This window comes from Bufo gargarizans, chromosome 2, assembly GCF_014858855.1.
Source record: "Bufo gargarizans isolate SCDJY-AF-19 chromosome 2, ASM1485885v1, whole genome shotgun sequence".
Lineage (NCBI taxonomy): Eukaryota > Metazoa > Chordata > Amphibia > Anura > Bufonidae > Bufo > Bufo gargarizans.
Genome location: NC_058081.1, coordinates 31198917 through 31216970, shown reverse-complemented (window position 1 = coordinate 31216970; position 18054 = coordinate 31198917). Strand labels below are relative to the sequence as shown.

Below are 18054 nucleotides of genomic sequence, written 5' to 3'. Positions count from 1 at the left end.
TGTGGCAAGGTGCACCTCACTAGGAATACGTGGACCAGTAAGCACAGTCAGGGACGTTATATTTCCATAACAGCACACTGGGTAAATGCAGTGGCGGCTGGGCCTGAGGCGGATAGCAGTTTGGCGCATGTCCTTCCACCACCGAGGATTGCAGGGCGCTTCAGTTTGCCTCCTGTTGCTTCCTCCTCCTACTCCGCTTCCTCATCCTCTACCAGCTACTAATCCGGTCAGCGTAACACCTTCACCATCAACTTCAGCACAGCCAGGGGTAAACGACAGCAGGCAGTTTTAAAACTTATCTGTTTGGGGGACAAACACCGCGCAGGAGCTGTGGACGGGCATTGAACAACAGACCGATGAGTTATTTGTGCCAGTCAGTCTCAAGCCCGGCCTGGTAGTGTGCGATAATGGGCGAAATCTCGTTGCAGCTCTGGGACTAGCCGGTTTGACTCGCATCCCTTGCCTGACGCATGTGCTGAATTTGGTGGTGCAGAGATTCCTTAAAAATTACCCCGATATGTCAGAGCTGCTGCATAAAGTGCGGGCCATCTGTTCGCGCTTTCAGCGTTTTCACCCGGCTGCTGCTCGCCTGTCAGCGCTGCAGCGTAACTTCGGCCTTCCCGCTCACCCCCTTATATGCGACGTGCCCACAAGGTGGAACTCCATCTTGCACATCCTGGCCAGACTGTGCGAGCAGCAGCAGGCGATAGTGGAGTTTCAGCTGCAGCATGCACAGGTGAGTCGCTCTGCGGAACAGCACCACTTCACCACCAATGACTGGGCCTCCATGCGAGACCTGTGTTCCTTGTTGCGCTGTTTAGAGTACTCCACCAACAAGACCAGTGCTGATAACGCCATTCTCAGCGTAACTATCCCACTTCTATGCCTCCTTGAAAAAATTCTGCTGGCGATGATGGAAGAGGAGGTGGCACAGGAGGAGGAGGAGGAGGAAGAGGGATCATTTTGTAGGGTTTCCGGACAGTCATTCACAAGTGGCTCCGAGGGTGGGTTTCTGCACGCACAAACGCCAGGTACACAATTGTCCAGCCAGGACACAGTTCTGGAGGATGATGAGGTGGAGGATGAGGAGGAGGAGATGGAGGAGGAGGAACCATGTTCACAGCTGGGTGGCACCCAGACCAGCTCATGGCCATGACTGGTGCATGGCTGGGGGGATACAGTGGACACAGACGATACACCTCCCACAGAGGACAGTTTTTCGTTGCCTCTGGGCAGCCTGGCACACATGAGCCTTTACATGCTGCAGTGTCTCCGCAACGACCGCCTAGTTGCCCACGTTCTAACTTGTGCTGATTACTGGGTGGCCACGCTGCTGGATTTCCTTTACAAGGACAACGTACCGTCCTTAATTCCATCACTGGAGCGTGATCGTAAGATGTGCGAGTACAAGCGCACACTAGTAGACGCGCTGCTAGTGGCATTCCCACTTGACAGCAGGGGCACAGTGAAAACACGAGGCGAAGGCAGAGGAGGAGGAAGAGGTCACCAAAGCAGCTGGAGAACCGCCAGAATCTCAGAAGGCAGGGTTAGCATGACCGAAATGTGTAAAAGCTTTGTCAGAATGCCACAACAACCAGCAACACCAGCTGATATGGAACGTCTTAGCAGGAGGCAGCATTTCACCAACATGGTAGAGCAGTATGTGTGCACACGCCTACACGTACTGAATGATGGGTCTGCCCCCTTCAACTTCTGGGTCTACAAATTGGGCACATGGCCTGAGCTTGCCATTTACACCTTGGAGGTGCTGGCCTGCACTGCAGCCAGTGTATTATCTGAACGTGTGTTTAGCATGGCAGGGGGCGTCATCACAGACAAGCGCAGCCCCCTGTCCACAGCCAATGTGGACAAGCTCACGTTCATTAAAATGAACCAGGCATGGATCTCACAGGACTTGTCTGTACCTTGTGCAGAATAGACATGTATACTGGCCTTAACCAGCCATTGTTATACTGCAGCGCAATTGCTCATTCTTGTATTTTGGATATTTCACACTCTTTTGGAAGGTACCCTAATAAAAAATAATAATAATAATTAAAACCACAAACCAGTGTTGGCTACCTCGTCCTTCTTCACCGCCGCTTCCACCTACTCCGCTACATCCACCGCCTCCTCAAACTCCTACTCCATATGGAACTCCACCTCATAAATCTTTTTTTTTTTTTACGTATTTTATTTTATGTCATTTGACTACTTGGTCTGTTACATTTTTGGATGAGATTCACCAATTTTTGGGTGTGATGTACCTCTGATATACCTAGTAGACAGGTTTAAAAAATTCACAAATTTGTCTGTTACATTTTTGGGTGGAAATTCACCAATTTTTGGGTGTGATGTACCACTGCTATACCTAGTAGACAGGTTTAAAAAAATAATAATAGTCTGTTACATTTTCGGGGGAAAATCACCAATTTTTGGGTGTGATACCCCAGCTGTTCCTAATAGACAGGCAAAAACATTTCTCTAATTTGTCTGTTACATTTTAGGGTGAAATTCACCAATTTTTGGGTGTGATGTTCCACTGCTATACCTAGTAGACAGGTTAAAAAATAAATAAATTTGTCTGTTGCACTTTCAGGTGAAATTCACAAATTTTTGGGTGTAATATACCCCGGCTGTACCTAGTAGACAGGTAAAAACATTTCACTAATTTGTCTGTTACATTATCGGGTGAAATTCACAAATTTTTGGGTGTGATGTATCACTTCTATACCTTGTAGACTGTAAAAAAAAACAACAAATTTGTCTGTTACATTTTCAGGTGAAATTCACCAATTTGGTGGTCTCTCTTTCTCACGCTCCCTCTCTGGCTTGGAACCCTGATTCGCCGATAACCGTGATCAACATGGTAGGCTCAGAAAAGAACATTGAAAGTTGATAGAGAAGATATCCAAATGGATGGTGGACATCACAGGGACGTGTGATCAGGCAGAAGTTATCTGGAGTCAACAAAGCGGCAGCAGGGCCTCTCCTGTCTGACGTTTCCTAATCCTAAGAGTCCTGTATTGTTATTTATCCGTCAGTACTTCCACGAGTCGGGAGTTGGTAATTGCCGCGCGCCCCCTCCTTAACTTTGAAGCTTATGCTTCAATACTTTGTCCCATATTTCCCCTCGATTACATTTAATTTCATCCATTGACCTCCCTTGGATGTGGTATTCCTTTCTCAGGATCCCTCTACGGCCTGGAACCCTGAATCTGCGCCACCCGTGATCACCATGGTAGGTGCATAAAAGAACATCGAAAGATGATAGAGAAGATATCCAATTGGATCGTGGACATCACGAGGACATGCGACATGGTGGAGCAGTGTGTATGCACACGCCTACACGTACTGACTGATGGGTCTGCCCCCTTCAACTTCTGGGTCTCCAAATTGGGCACAAGGCCTGAGCTTGCCCTTTACGCCTTGGAAGTTCTGGTCTGCCCTGTAGCCAGTGTACTGTTTGAACGTGTGTTTAGCACGACTAGAGGGGGTTATCACAGGTTATATTTCCCAATATTTTGGGGTGTACCCTAATTAAAAAAAATATATATATATTTTAAACCAAAAAGCAGTGTAGGCTACCTCCTCCTCATCCACCGTTGCTTCCACCTACACCGCCACATCCACTGCCTCCTCAACCTCCTACTCCATATGGATCTCGTCCTCCTAGATCCAGATTATTAATTTTTTTTTTAATGTTTTTTATGTTATTTAAAGTCATTTCCCTATCCACTTTTGTTTGCAGAGCACTTGCCATGCTCTTAACCACATTTTTATGCCATTCGCAGCCCTCTAGCCCTTTCTAAGAAATTTGTACAGCCATTTTAGTGCTCAAAAGTTCAGGTCCCCATTGACTTCAATGTGGTTCGGGTTCGGGGTCAAGTTTGGGTCAAGTTCAGGTCCCAAACTCGTACTTTTTTTTGAAGTTCGGCCGAACCCGTCGAACCCGAACATCCAGGTGTCCGCTCAACTCTAGTGGTGACCCTTTTCCTTCACTAGCGGTGAGGCCTAGTGTCTTTCCCCTTCCTTCTTGTTGTCTTTTGGTGTTCTCCCCTACTACATCCATAACACCACATGAGACCTCACTGCTGATTGCTTGTGGGCCAATGAGAAGGCTGCAATATCTTTGACTTTAGGAGTAGTGTTGATCGCAAATTTTCGTATTGCTAATTTTTGTATCGTGAATTTTTATCGCAAATTTTCCAATTGCCGATTTTTGCAATCAAGAAATGACTGGAGATCACGAATTTGAAGAGTGTAAGCTCTTATGGGCAGGACCTCTCTTCCGTGTAGTGTAAACTCTTATGGGCAGGGACCTCTGTCCTGTAGAGTGTAAGCTCTTATGGGCAGGGACCTCTCTCCTATATAGTGTAAGATCTTATAGGCATGACGTCTCTACTGTAGAGTGTAAGATCTTATAAGCAGGACCTCTCTCCTGAAGAGTGTAAGCTCTTATAGCCAGACCCCTCTCCTATAGAGTGTAAGCTTTAATGGGCAGGGATCTCTCTCATGTAGAGTGTAAGATCTTATGGGCAGGATAATCTTCCTGTACAGTGTAAGCTCTCATGGGTAGGGACGTCTCTTCTGTAGAGTGTAAACTCTTCTGGACAGGGCCCTCTCTCTTGTACAGTTTAAGCTCTTATGAGCAGGGACCTCTCTCATGTAGAGTGTAAGCTCTTATGGACAGGGACCTCTCTCCTGTACATTGTAAACTCTTATGGGGAAACTCTTTTCCTCTCTTGTTCTATGTTCGAGCTTTTGATTTCTTGTTATTACTTACCTATTGCTTCTCAAATAATAAAGGAGAATATGTTGGTGCTATACACATAAATACAGATTGTTATTCACAAATTGTGTCCTCATATTATTGTGTCCAAATTAGGGATGCACCTATCGATTATTTTAGTAATCAAGTATTCTATCGATTAATCCAATGATTAATCGAGTACTCTAACAAGAAAAAACTAATTAAAAGAACGTTTTCCTTTATAAAAACTCATCAGCCCCGTCCTGTGCCATCATCAAACTCCCCTGCCATTAGTCCTCAGCGCCATCAGCTCCCTCCATGCCATCAATCCCCCTATGCCATCAGCTCCCCCAGTGCAATTAGTCCTCTGTGCCATCAGTTGCCCCGGTGCCATCAGCCTCCCATGTCATCAGCTCCCCCCAGTGCCATCAGTCCTTTGTGCAATCACCCCAATGCCATCAATCTTCTGTGCCATCACCCCATGCCATCAGTCCTCTGTGCCATCACCTCCTGCCATCAGTCCTCTGTGCCATCAGTCCCCCATGTCATCATCCCCCCATGCCATCAGTACTGTGCCATCATCCCCTTCCCATGCCACCAGTCCTCCGTGCCCTCCGCTCCTAGCCATCAGTCCCCAGCGCCAGATAAATACTTACCTCTCCTGTAGTTGCTCCTCCGACACTCCACAGGTATTGAGCCTCTAGTTCTTTGCATGCTGCACACAGTGTCAGGTCATAGTGCGTGCTTACATGCACTATGTCCGGCACAAAGTGTCAGGATACAGTGCAGCGTGGTGCGGGTTGGCGGATGACCACGGAGCGTGAGTAATAGCAAGCATCAAGGATTTTTTTTGTGTCGAGTTACTTGATTTAATCGAGTAGTTATTGCAGCCCTAGTCCAAATATAACTTGCAATTGTGGACATAAAGTCATGATTCAGTTCATGAAAAAATATATGCCTTGACTTGTAGAAATAATAGGACAAGTCTTATTAGAGCCACAGTATAGAGCCAAGGGAATTTGTCTTCTTTTGTCATCTCCCATGACAGAAAAAAACTTTGTTATGACATTTTTTGTTCAGTTCAATGACTTACTTGTGTGGATCCCGAAATCTCCCCATAGTATCTCTGTTCGGTTATCCATTTAACCAGTAGTTCAACCTTCTCAAACTCCTTCAACTTCAAAAGAGTAAGAAGTGCGTAGGAGGTAGCCTCAATGGTTATCAGATTGGAGCCTGGTTCATTCCAGTGGGTGTTATCTGGAAAAGAAGTTGGGCACAAAAAAATCCTTAAAGGTGTTATCCAATCCTAAAAAAATCCCCCCCATATGCCAGGCCACCCACACTGTATATACTAACCTGCACCGCCACTGCTTCTTCTCCCTGTGCCCGAATGAAAACATCCGGTGTCGGCGAAGGGGGACAGCAAATTGCAGGTGGGGACAGGGAGTAATGCTAGGGAGGTTCGTCCTCGTCCCCGCCTGCCATTGGCTGCTCTCCCCCGACACCCGATGTTTTCATCCTGGCACAGGGAGAAGCAGCAGCAGTAAGTATATTCAGCGTGGGGGGCCCGGCATATGGGGGAACTGTTTTTTATGATCGGATAACCCCTTTAAACACAACAACCTATGACTCACATTATCTAAAACCCCAATAAAATGACAGAAATGACAGAACTTTTATTGGAAATTATTGATCTAGAATGAGAAAGAAAATTGATAATTGCTGGTCCTCTACCTGTAGATGCAGCCATAAGTATCCTGGAGTCCTTGAGTTTGCCAGCCTTAGCCAGTGCATAGGAAGTGATGGCGATGGAGTAGGGTTTCTTCAGGGAGTGATAACCATAGTTTATAAATTGTACAGCCTTTTCAATGCTTCTAGGTAGATACTATAAAAGAAATAACCATGGTAATAAATTGCTAAATATATGCATATAAGATCCATAAATTGTTTACAGTACATGAAAAAATATTTGTTCCATATGTTCTACTATTTGTGTTTTGAGTTTCATGTTGTTAATAGGTGGGTTCTTACTGAACAGCACACCATGAAGTTAGGCATGGTACTGCAAGTAAAACATAGCAACGGCTATACTGGCTTAAAAGGTTGTCAAGATAAATATGCTACATTAAGTGAAAACATTTTGGAGATTTAGAAAACACATTGAGGCACACTAAACCTATAGTTAGGGGTTTGTCTGACTTTTCTTCTGCATCTGGCCGTGTGCCCTTACATCAGTTTACGACCACATGTGGGGTGTTTCTGTAAACCGCAGAATCAGGGTAATAAATATTAAGTTTTGTTTGGCTGTTAACCCTCGATGTGTTAAAGAAAAGAATTTATTAAAATAAAAAAATCGGCCAAAAAAGTGAAATTTTGAATTTTCATTTCCATTCTCCTTTAATTCTTGTGGAACACCTAAAGGGTTAGAAAAGTTTGTAAAAATCAGTTTTGAGTAACTTGAGGGGTGTAGTTTCTGCAATGCAGTCATTTATGGGGGGTTTCCACTATGTAAGCCGCACAAAGTAACTTCCGACCTGAACTGGTCCTTGAAAAGTGGGTTTTGGAAATTTTATTAAAATTTTTAAGAGTTGCTTCTAAAATTCTAAGCCTTCTAACGTCCTAAAAAATTAAAATGACATTTACAAAATGATGCCAACATAAAGTAGACATATGGGGAATGTTAAGTAATAAATATTTTGAGGTATCACTTTCTGTTTTAAAAGCAGAGAAATTGCAAATTTTTCAAAATTTGACTCAAATTTATAACTATCATGAAGTACAGTGTGTCACGAGAAAACAATCTCAGAATAGCGTGGATAAGTAAAAGTGTTCCAAAGGTATTACCACATAAAGTGACACATGTCGATTTGCAACAAATGGTCTGCGTAGGAGGGCGAAAACTGGCCCGGGGTAGAAGGGGTTAAACAGGCTGTTTCTTAATACTATCAACCATGTATTTACCCATAGATAGATAGATATTGCAACATCAAGCAGTGTAATGAGATGGAGTGTAACCAGTGGCTTAACTAGAAATGACTGGGCCACACAGCAAATTTTTGAATGGGGCTCCCCCACCCCAGAACGTTCTTTTCAACCCCCTCCTCCTGTTCCTCCCCCCACTCTAGTGGCTAGTCAATATCACTCTCTCAGACAAGCCCCAGCAGCTGCTCTCTCCATTTCCTACAGTGTCTCTGAATATAATGTTATTCTGTAAAACTGTTGAGGGGGCCCCGATAATAAAATATTCTAGTGCTCATCCAGGATGAGCCCCTTCTGAGCTCAGGCTCCAAAACAGCCATTCCCCTCTAGCTACACGCCTGAGTACAACTGCTTGCTCTGTCCCATACAACTGGTCAGCAGCAGCCCAACTCTGATATTGACCTATCCTTTAGGACAATTGGAGTACTTTTTATTCTTGTAGAATCGACTTGCCCACAAATCAAATTTAAAAAAAAAATTGCTGAATCGGAAACAAATTTCAAGAAATTAGCTCATGCTTACTGCTGACCTAAATGTCATCATGACCTAAAAATCTGATTAACAAAAAGAAATTGCAGAATGCATGCTACTACCATGCCATGGACTTCCACTTAGACAGTAGTACCACTGTAAAACTGAACCTGACCAATATCTTACAAATGTAAATAGTCTCTTTCTTGATATCAGAGGGATTGTCTTCACCAATAAGGCATGTCTTCTGTAACGTGTTGTACCAGGATTGCAATCATGGTGTCATCCAAGATTCGAAGCGAACATCCGGTTCAAGAAACAAATTCATGGTAACATGGAAATGGGCAGTACACTTTCATGATGACCTTCTTTTCATCTTTCCAGCTGCAGATCTGCCAGGCTCCTCTTTCTACACCCACGATGGTTGCACAACTTCTCAGAGTACCTAATGCACACTGTATATTTGGTAATCCAAGACACCTTCTTGTGCTGCTGGACAATCCTAAAGCTGGACTGGACATGCTGCAAGTGGCTTGGACTATCGATGCACAGTATTCATCAGGTAGTCTGAGAAGCAGCCAACTTAGTTGACAAAAAGAAGCCTGGGAATCGGTGAATCTGCAACTGAAAAGATAAAGAGAAGGTGGCCAAGTATGATAAGCATTCTGTTAGTTCCTCAGTTAAAGTGAATTTTATTTCTTGAACTGAAGGGTTGCATTCAAGGTATAACAGACATGTAACCATGACTGTTCTGGTCTTAAACCGTTTTTCCAAATTCATGATTAACCCCTTCGGGACCCTGGCATTTTTCATCTTAAGGACCAGGCCGTTTTTTGGAAATTTGACATGTAATAACTTTGGAACTCTTTTTACTTATCCAAGCCATTATGAGATTGTTTTCTCATGACACATTGTACTTCATGATAGTGGTAAATTTCAGTCAATATTTTTCATATTTTTTTTTTTTATTAACAAATTTACAAAAAAAATCTGAAAAAATGTGCAACTTTCCAAATTTCATTTTCTCTGCTTTTGAAACCGATAGTAATACCTCATATACTAGTTATTACTTTACATTTCCCATATGTCTACTTTATGTTTTGGATAATTTAGTGAATGCCATTTTATTGTTTGGGGAACCTTAAAAGGCTTAAAAGTTTAGAAGCAAATCTTGAAATCTTTCTGAAAATTTCCAAAACCCACTTTTTAAGGACCAGTTCAGGTCTGAAGTCACTTTGTGAGGCTTACATAATGTAAACTCCCAAAAAGTGACCCGATTTTAGAAACTACACCCCTCAAGGTATTCAAAACAAATGTTACAAACTTTGTTAAGCAAGACTGGAAAATGTAGATGAAATTTAAGACTTTAACTTTTTGGGCAAGATTTTCCTTTTTAATAAATTTGTTCAAGTAACAAAGCAAGGGTTACCAGCCAAACAAAACTCAATATTTATTACCCTGACTCTGTAGTTTACAGAAACACTCCATTTATGATCGTAGCTTGCTGTACGGGCACATGGCAGGGCGCAGAAGGAAAGGAACGCCATATAGTTTTTGAAGGACAGATTTCACTGGGATACTTTTAAGTAGCCCCCCTGATGCACCCATAGAATAGAAACTCCCCAAAAATTACCCCATAAGGTAGCAGTTTTGTACTATTTTAGGGTACATATGACTTTTGGTTGCTCTATATTCGGCCCCTTTTACACGAGCAAGTTTTCCGCGCGGGTGCAATGCGTGATGATGAACGCATTGCGTCTGCACGGAATCCGGACCCATTCATTTCAACGGGTCAGTGTTCATGAGCATTGTTTTTCACGCATCACTTGTGCGTTGCATGAAAATCACAGCATGTTCTATATTCTGCATTTTTCACGCAACGCTGGCCCCATAGAAGTGAATGGGGCTGCGTAAAAAAAAGAATTGCATCCGCAAGCAAGTGCGGATGTGATGCGTTTTTCACTGATGGTTGCTAAGAGATGCTGTTTGTAAACATTCAGTTTTTTATCATGTGCGTGAAAAACGCATCAATGCGCATTTCACCCGTGTGATAAAAACTAAACCACTGAATGCAATCGCAGAAAAAACTGACTGCAATTGCTTGTGAAATGGTGAGAGTTTTCCTGAACGCATCCAGACCTAATCCGGATCGTTCTTGTGCAACGGGCCTTACATTTTTTGTGAGACAAGGTAACAAAAAATAGCTGTTTTTGCACTGTTTATATTTTTTGTTATTTACAATGTTCATCTGACAGGTTAGACCATGTGGTATTTTTATAGAGCGACAATACCAAATATGACTACTTTTTTCGTTGTTTGTTTCAGTTTTACATAATAAAGCATTTTATAAAAAAATAATTTTTTTGTGCCTCCATATTCCGAAGGCCATAGTTTATTTTTTATTTTTTGGGTGACTGTCTTAGGTAGGGGCTCATTTTTTTCAGGATGAGATGACAGTTTGATTGGCATTATTTTGGGGTGCATATGACTTTTTGATCACTTGCTATTACACTTTTTGTGATGTAAGGTGACCAAAAAATATTTTTTGGACACAGTTTTTATTTTTATTTTTACAGTGTTCACCTGTGGGGTTAGGTCATGTGATATTTTTATAGAGCAGGTCGTTACAAACGTGGCAATACCTAATATTTATACTTTTTTATTTAAGTTTTACACAATAATATAATTTTTGAAACAAAAAAAAAAATCATGTTTTAGTGACTCCATAATCTGAGAGCCATAGTCTTTTTATTTTTTGGGTAATTGTCTTACGTAGGGTACCATTTTTGCGGGATGAGATGACTGTTTGATTGGCACTATTTTGGGGGGCATACGTCTTTTTGATCGCTTGTTGTTGCACTTTTAGTGATGTAAGGTGACAAAAAAAGTTTTTTAGCAGTTTTTATTTTATTTTATTTTTTGACGGTGTTCATCTGAGGGGTTAGGTCATGTGATATTTTTATAGAGCCAGTCAATACGGATGCGTATAGTTTTCTTTGTTAAAGGGGTATTCCCATCACAATGATCACTGTTAATGACAGTGATCATTTTTGTAAATACATTTTATTACCCAATTCCCACCCTTTTTGAGAAAATAAGTCCCCTCTCTTACCTGATTGTTGTCTTTCGCGGCCATCTCTTGCCTGTGGAATCCCGTGGCCACGCTTGCGCTGAAGATTTTCTCCCGGCCGGGCCGCTTAATGTCCTGAACGCGCAAGCCACCGCGCATGCGCCATGATGACTTCTTCCTGGCCATTATAGTACAGAGCTGCGAACGCGCACGCCGGCTCTGTACTATATAGGCCAGGAATAAGTCACCATGGCGCATGCGTGGCTGCGTGCGCGTTGAAGACAGCATGCAGCCCGGCCGGGAGAAGATGTCAATCAAGCTGACTGAGCCCGCCCAGCCGAATCCAGGAAGTGAACGCCGCGCTCGCCGCAGGTAGGTATGAAAACTGTTGATGGGAGTACCCCTTTAATTATTTTAGGAAAAGGACGCTTTTTTTTTTACTTGAAAGTTAATTTCTTTTTGTAAAACTTTATTTTTTGTCTCACTCTGGGACTTCAACTTTGGGGGTCTGATCCCCTTTACAATGCATTACTTCTGTATTGTAATGCATTGGCTGTAAGTGTATTACCAGAGTAATACACTTACAGCCTTCCTGCCTGTGAGATCCATGGGGCTGGATCACACAGGCTGTCATGGAAGGCAGCCACGATGCCTAAGGAAGGCATCGAGCTGCCTTCCCTGGCATAGGGTCCCCGTCACAGCAGCGCAGAGACCCAATGGCCACCCCGCACCCGGCAGGATACAGCTGACCATGGTAGCGCAAGGGTTAAAGAGCGCATACAACAGGGGTCCGGCTATCAGTGACTGTCAGACCCCTGCCGCTGATCAGGCGGGCGCAGCTCCTGCACCCACTCGATCAGCCTGTGGATATGCCACAGGTCCTTAAGGGGTTAACAGTTGATAATATCAGTTGTAATTGAGAAACATAAATCTGAATTTGGTGTGTGTGGGACCTAATATACTGGAGGGAGGGAATGCATTAAGCATATAAATGACAAATTTTGCCACCAAAATATAAAACTTTTTCCTAATTTCCAAACCTTGACCTCCTCGGCCAGACACATTTACAAATATGTGTGCCAGAAAACTGGTGCATATTCCACCTGTCTATGCTAGCTCCTTGCTGATGGACATTTCATTTGTGGCCCACACTGATGGCATGCCCGCAGGGTTTCATATTAGCACTGGTGTCAAAAATCACTAGTCTAAATTCTCCCCCCGCCACACACAAAAAAAAAATAAAAAATCATGGTGTAAGCTATAAAATAAAACATGCTACAGCTAAATATGTCACTAATGTTATATCATCTCAACTGTTGGTTACAGAAGGTAGGATTGTAATAAAGTCTAGAAAGGCTGACTCTGGAATGGAAGAACTTACGCCAACTTGGTCTTTACAGGTTTGTTCACTTGTTACCATGGCGATGAGGACGAAGGCTGTAACAGTATATTCCAACTCAATAGCAAATCTTTTTATGCCACCCTATGTAAAGCAAAAGAATAAATTCACAAAATATTGCTACCAAAACTATTCACAATCCCAGCAGTTGACGTATAATAAACTTAAAAGAGTTTTCCGACATTTTAATACTGATGACCTATCCTCGAGTGCTGAGGTCTTTTCAAACATCTGATCGGTGGGGGTCCCGGGTGTCGGACCCCAACCGATCAGATACTGATGACCTATCTTGAGGATAGGTCATCAGTATTAAAATTTTGGAAAACCCTTTTAAATATAATAGATGGTGCCAGCGTGTTGGGGTGCATGAAAGGCTGTGTCGGGGTGTGATTTATGTTCAGTCTGTGTAGGGGCATGCAAGATCAACCCTAGGCAGTCACACCCAGGTCACGTGACAGGGTGGTCCCCATACGTGACAGGCCATAATAACTTTATTGCATACTCCACAGTGATTTTGTTGTTCCCATGTGGCTACCCATGCTGATTAACTATGTCACTGGGTCATCAGGTTTGAGAACCAAGCAAATTATGTTCTCATGTGCTCTAAATAAAATATTCCTTTAGTTTTTGTGAGGTTTCTGTACATACCATCATCTCTTGGTGATAGACAGGATAATACTCTCTGAATGCCCCATCTGGATATTGTTTATGTAGAATGAGCCACTTTACTGGATCACATATCACATTTTTCTGAACATCGACCATACTTGAAGCCAAGGAAAATACTTTGACTACATAAGCAGTGAGCCTGAAAATAAATAAGTATGGTAAGAACAAAATAATCGAGAATTATAATGAGCAAAATATTAATTCACTATTTTGGGGGGCTTACGCCTTTTTGATCACTTGGTGTTGCACTTTTAGTGAAGTAAGGTGACAAAAAAAATGTTTTTTAGCACAGTTTTTATTTTATTTTTTGACGGTGTTCACCTGAGGGGTTAGGTCATGTGATATTTTTATAGAGCCAGTCAATACAGATGCGGCGATACCTGAATGTCTACTTTTCTTTGTTAAAGGGGTATTCCCATCACAATGATCACTGTTAAATCTGTTAATGATTTGACAGTGATGCTGTGGAGGTTCAATTTTAAGGGAAGGAGCACTGTGGGGGGGGGGGGGGGGGGGCGGTCAGTATTAAAAGTACCCGAGCGAAGCCAGGTACTTCAGCTAGTTGTTAATAAAGCCCAATTGAAAAAAATATTTGTATCCAAAAATTAGTAAAATGCAATCATAAAAAATTGCCTGCGAAGGTGTACATAGCCTTTAACTAGTGATGAGCGAAGTATTGAAAAAAATCGATTCGGCCTCTTCGCCAATTTTTACCCAAAAATGTGCTTTGTCTGATGAATTACTTTGTCACGAAAGTAGTGGGTGCAATGACAGGGAGCACGTGCCCCCCCGTCATTGTACCTCTCAGATGCTGCGTTCACAGCTGATCGCAGCATCTGACAGCAATAATACAGTGTAAAATAATTAAAAAAAATAATAAACTCATACCTACCTCTTTTCCATTTGATCACAAAGAGCCTGTCCACCGCCATCTTGATTAAAGATCTAGCGAAAACTCTTGCACGGCCTGTGATGACGTCACGGGATTTCGTGCAAGATCTTCAATCAAGATGGTGGCAGCTGCCTCTTCACTCTCAAATGGATGAGGTAAGTATAATTTATTTATTTTTACCGACATTCAGGGAAAATCGATTCGCTACCGCGAAGAACGAGGAAATTCGGCTTCGCAGCGAATCAAATTTTCCATGAAAATCGATTCACTCAACACTACCTTTAACGCCTTGACTTCTCTGACATATCTTTGGTTAAAGGTGTGCCAAATACTCAACTTTAGGCCTCATGCACACGACCGTTGTTTTGGTCCGCATCCGAGCTGCAGTTTTTGCGGCTTGGATGCGGACCCATTCACTTCAATGGGGCCGCAAAAGATGCGGACAGCACTGCATGTGCCATCCGCATCCGTTGCTCCGTTCCGTGGTCCGCCCAAAAAATATAAACTGTCCTATTCTTGTTCGTTTTGCGGCCAAGAATAGGCAGTTATATCAATGGCTGTCCGTGCCATTCCGCAAATGGCGGAACGCACACAGACACCACAACGGTCGTGTGCATCAGGCCTTAAAAGGAGCAGTCGCTGCACACAGCTGTAGAGTGCTGTTCCCTTCATCTCCTCAATTGGAGGCTTTAAAATTTCCAAGTCAGTAGTTATCATATCCCATTCACTGCAATGGACGAGTTATACTCCAGAACATTAAATTCCCATTGCAGGAAATGGAGAAAATGACATCTCAGTCAGAAGACGAGGAGGGTTCCTTCATTGTGTCAATCGATAGGGAGGTCACAGGACATGGACATCTAATGATAACATCTTGTGACATGTCCAAGTGAATGCAGCTTCTGTATTTAGTTCAATACCAGTGCGTACAGTAAAACTAACTTCATATTACCAATAGTAAATCTGAACAATACCATGGGCTAGAAGGTGTATAAATGAAGTCACCATATGAACCATCTGCTTTCACGTATGCCAATTGTTGAGCTACACCTGTCAATAAAGAACATACAATATGTTAATGTACATCTTATACCAGGAGCTCCGCTGTGTCCAGATGCTCTGAGGGGACTGGACATACATGAACAAATTTAACACCCTTAGGTTTCATGCACACGACCGTATGTATTTAGCGGTCCGCGAAAAAAACGGATGAAGTCCGTGTGCATTCCGTATTTTGCAGAACGGAACAGCTGGCCCCTAATAGAACAGTCCTATCCTTGTCCGTAATGCGGATAATAATAGGACATGTTCTATTTTTCTGCCGACATACGGGAACGGAATGCACAGGGAGTAACTTCTTTTTTTTTTTCTCAGGCCCGTTGAAATGAATGGTTCCGCATACGGTCCGCAAAAAATAAATAAACGGACACAGAAAGAAAATACGTTTCTGTGCATGAGTCCTAAGGAACTTACTCCGTGTGCATTCCATTTCCGTATGTCCATTTTGCAAAAGAATAGAACATGTCCTATTATAGTCCGCATTACGGACAAGGATAGGACTGTTCTATTAGTGGCCAGCTGTTCCATTCCGCTCAATACGGAATGCACGCTGACATTATCCGTCTTTTTTGAGGATCCGTTTTTGCAAACCGCAAAATACATACGGTTGTGTGCATGAGCCCTTACGATCCATGACTGTAGGATTGCCACATACACAGACCATTCCCTATAAATAAAAATCTTATTGAACCATGGGGGGGTCATTTATTAAGCTATTTATTCATTATTCAGCATATTTCAGGCGTAGATTGCGATACAACAGCTAGTTGTGCCGAAATCTGTGACTTCTCCCCGCTCACACCAGGTCTAAAAAAGTGGGTGAGCAGGGAAGGGGATGGGACGGTGTCAGGTGTAGAAAAAGGTCTAAATAAAAAATAGCTTGGAAGCTGTCTTATATTTAGAACTGGCGTAGGATTTCGGCGGAACCACCACCAGCTTAGGGATTTATTAAGACCGCCGTCTAAAACGCCAGTCTTAATAAATGTGCTCCTCTGTTTGTACCGTATGGTACCTTCATGAGTATTAGAAATGAGCAAATTCAGCAGCTTCGCTGAACATTGACAAAAAATTCAATGTGTTACCAAATACTTATTCACAAATCGCATTCCATGATATGTAGCAGGCGCAATGACGGGGAACAGCAATAGTGCCGCCCCCCATCATTGAACCCCTCAGATACCACATTCAATGCTGATCGTGGCATCTGAGAGTCACATTGAGGCCTTTCAGGGTTAATCAGAGGTTAAAAAAAATACATACTCACCTCATCCATTTTATTGTGGAGAGGCCTTCGCAGGGGGTGTTGCTAGGGTCTCAAAAGATCCTGGGCTCAAGCCCCAATGAATATGGCCCAGTTCTCGAGCCTCGCCCAGCACACCGTATTTTGCTGTACTTGCTATACAGCAGCACATACCTGTGACATCTGGGGCCTCCCAGGTGACGTCTCCTCCGATGTAGATCTTCTCATCATCTTCTCCATTCAGTCCGGACAACTTCTGTCAGCCGTGCCTCGTCTCTGCAGTGTGTGACACACAGACATCTTATCTTCCTCACATCTCTATCATCATCTCCCAACCTGGAGTCCCCACCGTGTTATCCTGCTGCTCGCTGTGCTCCCCAATACCCCCAAATACTATCCTGAAGAAAAATGTGTGCCCCCATAGTAATAGTGCTCCTCATAGTCCCAATATTAATTCCCTTCTAGAATGCCCTCCTTAGTAATACTGCCCCCTACAGTGCCCCCAACAGTGATAGTGCTCCCCAAGAGTGCCCCTATTAGTAATACTGCCCCTACAGTGCACCCCACAGTGATAAGACTCCCAAAGAATGCCCCCATTAGTAGAAGAGCCCTCTAGTATTAATAATACCCTTACAGAGCCACCAGTAGAAATAAGGCCCCCCTATGTTCCCCCAGTGGTAATAAAGCTCTCTACAGACCCCTCAGTAGTAATAAGGCCCCCATAGTGCTCTTAGTAGAAATAAGGTGGATCTATAAGTCCTTCCTACAGAGCCCCCAGTAATAAAAAGAATGTGTATAGTGTCCCCTGCAATGCCCGCAGTATTTATAATGCCCCCTGTAGTGCCCCCTGTAGTTATATTCCTCCCTCCACCATACAGTCCCATGTAAATAACATCACACATCTGTGCTCCCCCGTCCAAAATACAGTCCTATGTAAATAACATCACTCCTCTCCCTTCAGCCCCTCCAATATACAGTCCCATGCAAATAAAACTATTTCCCTCCCTCTACCATAGAGTCCCATGTAAATAACATCACACCAGCTCTCCAGCCCCCTCTAATATACAGTCCCATGTAAATAACATCCCTCTCTATCTACAGCCTCATCCAAAATACAGTTCCATGTAAATAACATTACCTCCTCCACAGCCGTCTTCAACATACAGTCTCCAGTAAATAATATCAGCCCCTCCCCTGCCGCCTCCAACATGCATTCCCATGTAAACATAACCCCTCAACATTTAGTCGCATGTGATAACATCACCCCCCCACCAGCCACCTTCAACATACAGTCCCATGTAAATAACATCACTCCCTCTCACAGCCACCATCAACATACAGTTCAATGTAAATAACACCACTGCCTCCCCAGCCCCTTCTGACATGCAGCCCCATGTAAATAACATCACTCCCTCCAGAGCCGCCTCCAACATACAGTCCCATGTAAATACCATCATCCCCTCCCAAAGCCACCTTCAACATACAGTCCCATGTAAATAACATCACCCTGCCCCAACCCCTC

General features: G+C 43.3%; 1 protein-coding gene across 1 annotated transcript in view; it reads right to left on the bottom strand.

Moving 5' to 3' along the window:
• Window positions 1-18054, bottom strand: part of LOC122925555 (complement C3-like) — a 300847-nt gene that overhangs the window by 82494 nt on the left and 200299 nt on the right. The window contains exons 24-28 of the mRNA XM_044276913.1: window positions 15208-15283; window positions 13321-13480; window positions 12655-12756; window positions 6488-6638; window positions 5847-6010 (exon numbers count right to left, since the gene is read on the bottom strand). Coding sequence (XP_044132848.1) covers window positions 5847-6010; window positions 6488-6638; window positions 12655-12756; window positions 13321-13480; window positions 15208-15283 — 653 coding nt within the window. The remainder of the gene's footprint in view (window positions 1-5846; window positions 6011-6487; window positions 6639-12654; window positions 12757-13320; window positions 13481-15207; window positions 15284-18054) is intronic.